This window comes from Euwallacea similis, chromosome 6 (genome assembly GCF_039881205.1).
Source record: "Euwallacea similis isolate ESF13 chromosome 6, ESF131.1, whole genome shotgun sequence".
NCBI lineage: Eukaryota > Metazoa > Arthropoda > Insecta > Coleoptera > Curculionidae > Euwallacea > Euwallacea similis.
Genome location: NC_089614.1, coordinates 4,468,170 through 4,480,696, shown reverse-complemented (window position 1 = coordinate 4,480,696; position 12,527 = coordinate 4,468,170). Strand labels below are relative to the sequence as shown.

Below are 12,527 nucleotides of genomic sequence, written 5' to 3'. Positions count from 1 at the left end.
TGCGTAATTTTTATGATGTCTTAAATCCAAACATTAACGATTTAGAACTATGCCGCAATAAATCTAAATATAAAAGTTAACACGTACTATAACTTATAGCACATTAAATGTATACTTTGTTGATGCTTATTGCGTTGTTACATGGAATTAGTACTTACAGTAACACTGGCATTTCGAATATACTTCTCCTGAGTGATATTAGGACCATTCATCTGCCTCCAAGTTAATCGGTAGCCGAGGAAATCACCGTTGATCAGGTCAATATCTGGAGGGTCCCAACTGATGAATACAGAAGTTGATGAGACGTTTCGGGCCGTGAATGGAATCCGAGCTTCCGGTACTGGAAGTAATTGAAAGAAGTGTTAAGAAATGCAAAAACGCTAAACTTAAAATACTGTATAATTATTAGTCAGATTTGAAGCTAATAATATTTGAAAGTTCCCTTTTCTGAAGTCCAAATAAACTTAAAAATTCCTACTCAAAGGCTGTTGCACAACTAATCATTATAACAAGCACCTTTGGTGAGATTTATAAAGCAGGTTTTATTTGGAAAAACAGAACGAATATTGAATGGAAATTTGAAAACTTGAGTGAGTCCAGGCTTTAAACGTCATTGCAATAAATCAGTAGCTTTATCCTGAGGCGAGGTCTTCAGATACAATTAAATCAATTGCCCCCAAATTTTTTCTTAATTAAATAGGGCGACGAAAAAGACGGAACGTTAGGACGTCCAGAATGGACCGACAGATCTTGAAAGGAATCTAGAAATAAGGTTAGCCGTTAATAATGAATAGGGACGTCAGCTTTCAAAATTAAGTTTCCGGATAATTACAGTCTGGCCGGATTAACACCCAGTAAAAAATGCAAGAGCTTCTCCTTAGTTAATACTTTTTTTGACACGGTTGAGGTTGAATGAAATGGGTCATAACGTGGGTTCTTTATAACCAGAGTACGTTTTCAGAAGAGTTGATTTTCCCTTTGTTTTGCCTTTGATTTCCCAGGTGGAGGCCATTTCATTGGCGCACCTACAAACTTTTCCCATTTATGAAATTACTTTTAACATAATAAATTATTTACCCCGCGGCAATCTATGTCGGATTAGAACTATGAGTCTTATTTAATTAGATACTGAATGTTTTAACGTTTAGATAATTATAAAGCAGAAACTCGATCATATTCGCAATGTTTAACATTAACTTAGGTATGTGTATATTTGTATGTAGGTTGCAAATTAAAAAGTGAGCACGCCGAGCTGAACTGTAAATGTAACTAGAACTTAGCACTATACGTGTTCCGGTAGGAGGTTACACACGATATGCGGCAAAACGAGACGTCAAAATAATCTTTCGTACAGATCTAGAACTACTACCACCTAAAGTACATTATTTTATGTAAATTCACCCTTCAGAGTAAGTGTTTATGTTCAATGAAACTTACATCAATACTTCGTCATGGGAGATAGGTACTGGTTATCAGCATAGTACACCATATGCGCAAGCACGATAACAATCAGCTATTTAAAGCCCTAGAGAAAATAACCCATATTCACCATTGTGAAAGATGATAAAACTAGAAGAGCCACTCCTGGAAACTAAATTCCTTCACACAGGATATCGTGAATTATTTTGGTTTAATTTTATCCAATATTTTGCACCTCAAAAAGCAGTTTTTAAATCTGTTCCTAGTACGTTTATTGTGTATAGTGTGCAGCAAATCCAGTCGCTACACGGACACCTGATTATGGCTTTCTTATTTCCTCATTCACTTTTCTCCATTCTCCACGTCGAACTCCTTATCGAACCTAGTTCCTCTATCACACCACCAAAACTGGGACTGAAAGTTAAATAACAGTACCTATTCCACCTTTTTTTCCTTATACTTATGAGAGTCAAATTAAATAACTCGATTTGTCTCCTTAAATTTGACAAATTCGACAGATCTCGAGAAGATGGAATCTGCATAAATTCGATGCTAAACGAAATTGAAACGAAGACTGAAAATAAAATTATAAATTTGTATATTTTTATTTAATTTTTTTGTACCCAGTGGTTTTATTAATAATTCAATACGAGTGAATGTATTTTCCCTAACATGACTGTCTAGGTAGAGCATTTACTGATTCGCCAGATTTGTCCTAGAGGAGCTTAAATGGGTTTACAATTTACCTAAATTTTCACTTTGAATAAATCCTCAAATTAATCGACAGCACCTTAAAAATGCCGAAATGTTATAATTTGAATTTGAAATAAATTTGATGAAAATTTAGACTTTTAGAAGGTAATTTATTGTACATTCAGAGCCCGCTTTAGCCCCTGACAAATTCTAAGTGTTTCCTCAGATATTTGGAAAAAAACGAAAATATCGATTATTGTATTTGTCTTAATTGAACAACCAGAAATCGGGGATGTATGAACATAAAGCAGTATTAGTGAAATAAATTAGTTAATCATAACCACCGAAATCTGGTAAGTGGAGCACATATTGAGCCGTTGAATGTCTAGGTCCTAATTAACCCGAAGTAACCTGATTGGATATTTAGTGCCTGGATAACTTGGGAGAGTGTAATTGATCCGTGTTATTGATGAGTTGTCAAGGATTTATCACAAAGTAACAGGGAAATATGTCCTAGGAATAATTGGTATAATCCGTAAAAATTAACTTAATTTTTCTATTCCTGAAAAAGTTCGTTTGTTGAGTGTGGGTGAAGATATGGTCTATAGAGGAAAACTCTCCTCGAAATTTAATATTTTGTTTTAATCTAAAAGATCCACAATTTCCTTCCACTTGAAGAGGGGTACTTATAATATGCATTAAATTTGCAATGTTTTATAACATCCGTTGTACAGTGCAATTCATTAAAACCTCTTCAAGGATCTGTCTGCTATCATGCCTTCCTTTAGCAAGATCGATGGTTCCCCGTTGTGCAACTACAAGAGGGCGAAAAAATAATTAGAACTGTGTCAAACCGAGGTAAATAAATCTGTCGCACTTTCGCGACTGTTCTCTAAATCAGAAGTCCCAATATTATAAATCACGGTAACTTTTACAACCATTTATACTAAACATATTACGGCGGAGTAACTTTTGTGATTCATTTGCTCAGAAATTTTGGAGACAATATATTTTCGACGGTCGTAAATACTCTTCATCACACATATGGAGTTTTGCGATATGAAAACAGTCCCGCTTCGATAATAAGTGTGAAACGGGAATAGAAAAATTAAAAAGCCTTTCTGGATTGGAAATTTATGGATAAGTTATTACTCCGCGTTTCAGACATACGTACACACAGCGGCAAAGTTTTTCAATATTCACCTCTGCTGGAACATGAGGAAGATGAAGCAATAAACATTCAGAAAGTTTAAACTTCCTTAAATACGAACCATATCCCATACTCTCTCGAACTTCCAGAGCGACTTTAAAATTAACTGGGCTCTAGTTTTGTTATCCAGAATCTCTTCAGTAGGTATTAAGTGAAATCGAGTTAAAGTCAGCGTCGTGCCAGACATAAATGCCAACGTCGTCCCGCACCAAATACCGTTTTAACCCAAAAACTGTGGTCTTTTTCAGTTGATTTGTTCTGAAACTAACTCGTCCTTAAACTAAGCTATGGGCCCACGAAAACTATCATAATTAGTAGTATTTGTGAATATATTAGCTGTAATTCAATGCATGTAAATTAGGGTTTAGACCCGGAGGAGGGGACGTCCCTGACATTAGAAGACGAGACAGGGAAAGAGACGAAATTAGCTTCCTCAAAGCCCAAACGAACATTCCCCAATAAATGGCTCTTGTATCGCCCTTTATAATTACAATGTTTCTACGTTCACGAGGGCCCTATTAAGGCGTATCCCAAGGTACTGATGAACTTCGGGCAGCAGAGGACACTTAAAGTGCTCTATTTTCATAAGTGCCGTTCTGCGACGTTCTCCTCAACTGTTGTAATAACTATTTTATAATAGGATGCATCAGCAGAGGCCTAAATCTGCCAAGGAGCCTTGAATTAATGTAAAAAAGGAGTTGTAAGTTGTAAGTTCCATGCCTTTGTTCCGAAGTAGAACTTTGTGCCTTACATATTACAAGCAAATTTGATTTTCCTGGAAGAACTTCTGGGAATCCTATTACAAAGTATGCAAGTTCTTGTTGCCACTTTTGAAAGGTAAAACTGCTAACACCCTCCAGGAACTGGCGGTTTTCGTTTCATAAGCGAAGGATTGCGTTGGTACCCTTTAGGACAGAATTCTACTTCTAAGAAATAATACGAGAGTTTTCATTGTTCATTCCTTCAACTTTACTTTATGCACAGCTAAACAGCGAAACGATTCCCCAAGGGTTTATTAATTTATCTTTGTTGCGTATCAAGGGACGATTAGATTACGTTGTGCGTCAAATGAGGTGAAACATTTATTTATTCATTAAATAACTCTTAAAGTCACACGCGAACAAAGCCTTTGTTTGAAATATGTATGCACATAAAACAGTGTAAGCGAATTAGCATTAATACACTTGTGAATTATTACTTGTAGAAGTAAATCTGAGAGTTCGATAAAAACGCTCTGGGGATTCATTGCATAATCGCCCTTTCACTCATTAAATTAAGGTCAATATCATTAATAATTTTAAGAAATTGTACCCTAGTTTTTATGAGGTTTAAGCGTAAACATAATAGAGGCTTAATAGCTATAATTTAGTCCGGGAACATATTATTTTCTACATTTTCTACCTAATTTCTACATCCGCGTAGTGGGAATTTGCATACTGAATAACAAAAGAATGTAAATACCCAAAATTTATAATTTTATTTGGGATTTTTTTTACATACACACGTACTCTGGCTCGAATATACAATAGTAAAACGTTCCGCCATATCAATGCAATTTATTTGTTGTTAAATTAGGGTGGTTTTTGCTGAGTGCTATCGTAAAAATTCCAGTTCACTTTTGCAGTTTGAGCCTTGAGCCCTAAAATGTTATCGAATATTCTTCTTGAAAAGTCATCGCTATGCTTCGTGTGCGCAGATTTGATTACATTCCTCAGTTAAGTGACTTTCATGGAGGGAAGATTGGGGTGAGGGATGAAGGGTGAGGGGGGGGGGGGGTCAAAGTTAGAGAAATTTCGAGAAAAACCAACAAATCTTTACGTACCGTTCTGAAATATTATCAGACATGGACCGAAGAAGGTCGACAATACAGATCCAGAGGCACAGGACGTCGTAGGAAAGCAACAGAGCGTCAAGATCGCTCCCTGAGACGTTTGACTATTAGAGACCGCTTCAGTACAATTCAAACGATTGCGAATAGTTGGTTTGAAGATTATGGAAGAGTGGTTGGGATGCGTACAGCGTATCGTCGGATTAGGAGTTTTGGCCTTTTCTCTTTTCGTCCCCACTGTCTTACTCCCGAGCGTAGACGTACGCGATTGCAATGGTGCAGAGATAGAAGTGAATGGCACCAGGAATGGAACACAGTGGCCTTTAGTGACGAATCCCGATTCTACTTAGGGATGCATGATGATGGTGCAAAGGTAAGGAGGTTCTGTGGAGAAAGACGTGATTCACAGTCTGACGTGCAGAAACATGGTCATGGTACTGTGGGGGTAATGATACAATAGCACTTGACAGTAGGTCACCTCTAGTTTCCATTAGAGGTAAAAATGACCGCTTTTTGGTATAATCAGGAAGTAGTGGAACCATACGTTGTTCCATATCTTGCGACAATCCTGAACGCCATATTTCAACAAGACAACGCAAAACCCCATGTTGCTAAAATGACACTGGACCTCACGAACCAACACCACATTATTCGATTACCGTGGCCACCAAGATCACCTGATTTTTCTCCTATCGAAAATGTGTGGAACATTATAGGCCGCAGGTTGTGGAACTTAACGCACCCCCCTCAGATTCTAGCAGCACTTGGGCAAGAGGTAGAGCTAGCTTGAAATGAGATACCCCAAGACGATGTAGATCGTCTCAACAATGCCCAAGCGCGTGAATGAGTTTATCGGAAACAGAGGGTATTCAGCACATTATTGATTTGGAATCTGGCTGTGGTCAATCAATTTGCTTAAAATCTTGATCAATTATTTATTTTTCCTTGCTGAATATTTCATAATAGAATTATATTTGCAAATTAACGTTAAATGGATGTTTACCTTTCTTTGTTATTCAGTATATATTCCTTTGCAGGGATGTAATAGAACTCAAATTCATAGGTACTGTAGAGAAAAGTACGCTCTTTCAAATAAAAATTATATTCTATTTATACTGAGAATGGATATCAAGTTTTATGATTAATCATATAGAAAATCCTATTTTATCAATTTCAACATCTATAAGTTGAAAATTTGTAGATTGCTTTGAAAGAATGTTACAGGACTCCAACTTATACAAAGCGTAGAGAAAAGTACGTCCTTTTATATAAAAATCACATCATTGAAGTACTAGCAATGGAATTGAAATTACATGATTCCACAAGGTAATCTAATAGAAAAACATGTTTTTTTCAATTTGGGTATTTTTCCGTTGGAAATTCGCATATTGCTAAAGGGTGGTGTTATATGACTCAAATTCATAAGAAAATTTAAATAAAAGAACGCTTTTTTACATACAAAATTATATCTCATAGCAATTCTGAGAATAGATTTTAAGTTATGCGACCTCAGAAATCCATCACATAAAAAATCTTGTTTTTGCCAATTTGGACTCCTTTAAGTTGGAAATTTGCAGATTGCTTTGTAGGGATGTTATAGGACTGTAATTTATAAAAAATGTAGAGGAAAAAAAATAGGATCTTTCAAACAAAGATACATAGAACTGCTTGCAATGGGTTCGAAGTTATATTATAATTCTAAAAAGAGTCATTTTTATACAATCCATGTTTTCAAAAATTTCAACATATTTAAGTTGGAAATTTGCAGATTGCTTTGAGAAGATGTTCCACAACTCAATTTAACACGAAATATAGATAAATGCTTTTTCATATACAACTTATACATCAAAGACACTGGCAAGGGATTTGAAATTATATGAACTCAAATGGCAGTAATTTAGAAAACCCTGTTTTTGCCAATTTGGACATCCTTAACTTGGAAATTTGCAGATTGCTTTGAGAGAATGTTGCAGGATGCAAATTCGCAGGATATCTAAAGAAAAGTTAATTCTGTCATAAAAAATTATGCTACAGAGATACTGGCAATGGATTTGAAGTTATATGATCTCATTTATAGAAATTTTTCCATCTTTAAGTTGGAACTTTGTGTATTGTGAAAGAACATCATAGGACTCCAATTGATAGAAAATATAGATAACTATATGTTATGTATTATACAATGACAAAAAATGCAAAGTTTATCTACAGTCAATATGGAACCTAAATTAATTTAATTAAAAAAAAACACCACCGCAAACATAAAAAAAGGGAGGTACCAGTATTCAGTTTCGCTACTTTTCGGACGTTACTCATTGACATCTCGAGAATTTGTAAGCCAAAGGGGTAAAAAATACTGTACAGTTCTAAAATGAAAACCCCTCTCCTTCCCCGTTGTTAACTTTTTGAACAATTTTTTTTTTTTGTATTCAAAAGTAGCTTTAAATAGAAGAAAAAATATGATCTTTTAAAATTTATTTATTTTTTTATATTGCTTACGTCATCGGTAGCACAAAACAGTCTTTGGTTAAAAAAAAAGAATAAATAAATAAATAAATAAAATTAACCGAAGACTGCTTGTGACCACAAAATCGAAAACAAATGAATTTCCTATCAACAAACAAGTTTTTTAATTGTTTATCTACTATTTAACATTTTGTATTGCATTTTTTACCAAATTTATAGATGTTTTTCTCCAAAACTAATCGATACATTTTGAATCACAATACACCATCGAATGTAGTTTTGAAAGACCTTTAATTTGAAGTGTTACTTAATCCATATTTCAATTTTAAAAAATTGGCCGTTTTACGCTACTGGCGACGTTAGTAATATTTAAAAAAATAAACAAATGTCAAAATAATATTTTTTGCCCTGTCTAATGCTGGTTTTGAATTAAAAAACTTTTTTCTGAAAAAATTACCAGGGGGGTCAATTAAGAGTTGCATGGTATATTAAATTATTCAGCTAGATGATCTCTACAATGAGGTTTCTTTATATTTAAATCTACAATGTTGTTAGCCCTATGTTCAGTTTTAATAATCACATCTCTACACATTGATGTAAATAACAGAGCACACTTGCAAATAAAACTTTAAATTAAATTTAAGTGTCAAATTTTAAAACGACAAAACGACGAAACGACGAAAAAAATAAAGTTAATACAGTTTATAATAAATGTCTAAAATGTCCCTGATGTCGTTCTAAACAATATGCGAAACGATCTTGAATTGCTCGTACAGAATTTCTTACGAAATTTGGATTTATTTCGTTACAAAAAGCACGTAGACGATGTTATAAATTTTCCACATTTTGTATTTCGATTAGTATAAATTTTAGACTTGAGATAGCCTGGAAGAAAGAAGCCGTTTGCGGAGAGGCCAGGAAAAACACCGATCAGGAAATCCTTGATTAAGAAAATCCCTAATAGCATTTGTAGAATGGGGAGAAGCATCATCCATTCGAACACAGGTTTTCTATATTTAAGTTTGAATTTTCTGGAATAATTTGATTACGAAGAAGATTCAGATTTTGCATATTGAGATTTTTCTCAATGTAAAATTGTTCAATAAGCATTTCGCTTTATATTGCGAGCAAGCAAACTTTTGAATATAGTAATTAATATTTAACCAATACCTAAAAACAATTAAGAATTAAAAGGATAGATCTAATAGAATATAAATATTGAAAAGCAGATCATTTTGGGAATTGACACAATCATTTAAGAAGAAGGATGATTCATTAATGAAAAGAAACTGTAGAATTTCGCAGAAATTTGTTTAAATAATTTTATCATCATCATACTACTCTTGTTCATTGGAATATTTTTAAGCTTTGTACTTAAATTCTTAATTTTATGCACAGAAAATTTGGAAACTGCAAAATGATCAGCTATTCCTTTTAATAGTACAACATGGGCTGCAGCTACTAGAATAAAATGTTCTTCTTCGGGCAGCATATGTGACGTTTTTTCCTCTTTTCTTTGTTCTCTCTTTTGTAAATTTTCCACATAACTCTCTGAATGAAATCCTTTCACAATGTTATGGATTATTCTAATGGCAGAAATGGGTCTTTCCGAAAATTTTATTAAAAAGAAATCTTGCACTTTCCTAAGATTACTCTCATTTTTCGCATAAGTTGAAGGTTAAAAAAACGTCAGTGTATAAACCAAGTTATAATATCTCTTTTAGTTTGCGACCGTAGGAAAAAGCCTAATTGAAAATTCTGGTGATAGATATTTTCGCTCATGAAACGTTGGAAACCATATACTTGTAATATATTGTTGGATTGCAAGTTCGTTGGGCTTCGGTTTTGAAGGCAAAAAATCCAAATCCGTATTTTAAAATAGTGTGATGGTATAGGTACCGGTATATAATATACATGTACATAATTTGGGCGTAAAGTGTCATTATGAACAACTGATAAGCTACTCTTATAGAAGAGTAATAATGTAAAATTTTATGTCGTAAAATATTTTTTGATAAGACTTGTAGTTTCAGAAATCCAAATTAATAAGGAGTTCGACCAAATTTACACCAAATTAAAAATTATTTGGAAACAACATAGAGACTTCTTTCTCGATTAATATCTATAGCTGTTTGAACAATCAAAAGAGGTTTGGCCTGATGAGAGATGACTATCACAGTCAAAGGATATGGGGAAACCCAAGGCATTAACATCAACTTAACTTTCTCAAATAAGGCGATCCTTACCAAAAGGGCTGCAGAAATGTTTCGGGTGGGCATGCATTATAATGCGCACCCCTTTAATTCTCTTAAGTCTCATTTCACAGAATATGACAAGCTAAATTTACATTGAAAATGTTTATTAAGTCCATTATTAAACCTACATAATAAACTTGGATTAACAGTACTCAGAACACTTCATGCAGAAGAAATTACAAGTTTAGAATGGGCAGAGTATTCACTCGATCCAAATCCCATTGAGAACTTATAGAATTTTGTTTCCAGGATGATCCTTAATCGCAACAATGTGCCGAAAATTGTTGATAAATTAGCTGAAATCGATGTGGGCGACTGGAACCGTGTACTTCAATGAGTTGTGAATATTTTAAGAATTGCTGGAGGGACAGTGGACTATTAATTATCATAAGTTTATTGCCGCAAGAATTCATCACATTCATAATTTATGTAATTTTTGGAATTATGCTTTATTTAAGGTAATGTTGATTTTTTTTTGTAAGGGTCTAATGGCTGATCATTAAACAAGAGCCTCTCAGCATATGGTAAACGTAAGGCATTGATTCAGCTCTTTGCTATTTATCATCAAATATTTGACTAAAAAGTAATTAGTGCAATCGAAAATATGTTCTGGTTGTAGCGCTTAAAAACTAATAAATCTACGTATTAAATTTTTTTTCTGCCAAAACATAAACGTTTTCCTTTATTTTACGCTTATGTGCTATTGAGCCACCCTACGGGGCCAAATTACTCGATTTAAAGCAAAAAATAACAATCTAAAACTTCATAAAATTCCTTGAAATCTTTCAAAGGGGGTTAATTCAGGTTAGTTCGGGTTTACTTACTGTAGAAGAAACTTTTTGCCCTTTTCAATCTTTGACCGTACATCTTGACAATTTCTAGGCCAAGTGGGATGGAAATACGTCGAATTAGTACCTACTTTCATAGTCAGTAAAAAAAACATGTTTCTGAAATTGAACTTTCAAGTATAATTTTAGTCTACTTAACTTACAGACAGAGCAAATACTCTTATAATGACATCTAAAATTCCTCAACAGCGTTTTCCAATTACTTCCTAGAACTTCCGAAAACACCTTTATAGAATGGCAATGGCCAATTCCGGCAATGGAAAGAAACATTAAGTCTGCCTGCCTAAATATTTGATTCGTCATAACTCCGTCATCGCGATTGGAAAATTGAAATTAATAATTGATTCTTAGACACGCCAAGAATTTCCAATATCAATTTCAAACGACCTTTCGCAATATTAAACTTTTTCATAGTTTTACTGTGGCTTTACCGATGTTTACGTTTGCAGCGCAATTTTCTAAATTGCTGAGGGTGTAATTTTATTCAATTTGTGGCCCTGAATGGGCATTTAATTTTTGCTGTCACGTCTCAACATATCTTAAGGGACGTATAATAATAGCCTTTATATTTGCGGGTGTACCCTTGCCGGGCAATTATGCAGTTATATTATTATGGTAACCATTCAAGAGGATATACATACTCGGCTTTGATAGAACGGTCCTAATTGGCATCCTCATCAAAATTCCATGATTCTTCCCGGCGAAATAATTACATCTCTGCTCTTGCTACTTAATGATTTAGCAGTTATTTTTGAAGTGATGAAACATTCATTGGATGAGGCTTATGAATTAACATTTATTAGCTTGTACGTATGTAGCAGTTGCGAGATACTAACGTAAAGAACTGAGGAACGAAATTTTTCATGGTCAAACATCTGTAAATTGAGACTGTTTGACAAGAAACAGATAAAAATGGATGTTTTATAACTGTATTTTTTATTCCTGATTTTCGTTTATTTTTGTTTATTTTTGAAAATTGATGTCTTTAGAGTGCTAGAGTGGTATTAAGTACGGTTTAGAGGTTTTTTTTTAAATTTTTTTCAGTATTATTTAGTTAGTTATTTAGGATAGTTCATTTTTTACTGTTTGTTCTGTTTAGAAAACCTTTCAGGTCTTACAATGTAAAAATTGTAGTTGTAAATAACGTGGTATCATTTTTAAATAGGTGGTCGTTCTCTTTAAGGGGGAGGGGGGATCATTAGAACTTAAGCAGATTTGCCCAAGTTAGAAAATTTTCATATTGCAGTTATTCCAATAAATGGTAGTTGGCCATCCCATAGTTTTGCAAAAGCTCTAATTTCTACAAAAACTCATAATTAAACGTGACGAACCCAAAAGTTGTAACTGAGGAAAATTCAACGCATTGCAGCAGCGACTGGGTACGGATAAATGGGACAGAATATCGACTGGCACTCTAAAGATCCATTTTCATGAATTCATTTCAATGATAGTACCTTCATGAAAGTACTCTATTAAGTGTCATCTCTATGGTTGCGTTATAGGAGTCTTATGTCTACGTAACATATGTAAAACTTTGTTGACAGTAATAATAATAATAGTAATTAGTGGCGGACATTGAGCTAATTACAGCGATAGCTGCTGTTGACAAAATTATTAAAATCAAGCGTTGAAAAAGCCAGGAAAACAAAGAAAAAGATATGATTGAGACAATGTATCCACGGAATTCTTTTTCCACATACATGGACGTCGTTGATTGATTTTCTATGCTTTAAAAAATTTCATAATATCATGCCCATTTTATATGCAACAATGCAAGAATCAAGCTGTACTCCACTTGATGAGCTTTTTAT

The 12,527-nt window shown here is 33.9% G+C and overlaps 1 protein-coding gene across 5 annotated transcripts in view; it reads right to left on the bottom strand.

Moving 5' to 3' along the window:
- Ptp99A (Protein tyrosine phosphatase 99A) overlaps window positions 1-12,527 on the bottom strand; it is a 217,263-nt gene that overhangs the window by 35,766 nt on the left and 168,970 nt on the right. For all 5 annotated transcript variants that reach the window (XM_066391188.1, XM_066391189.1, XM_066391190.1 and 2 more), the window contains one exon: window positions 159-340. In XM_066391188.1, the coding sequence (XP_066247285.1) occupies window positions 159-340 (182 nt within the window). The remainder of the gene's footprint in view (window positions 1-158; window positions 341-12,527) is intronic.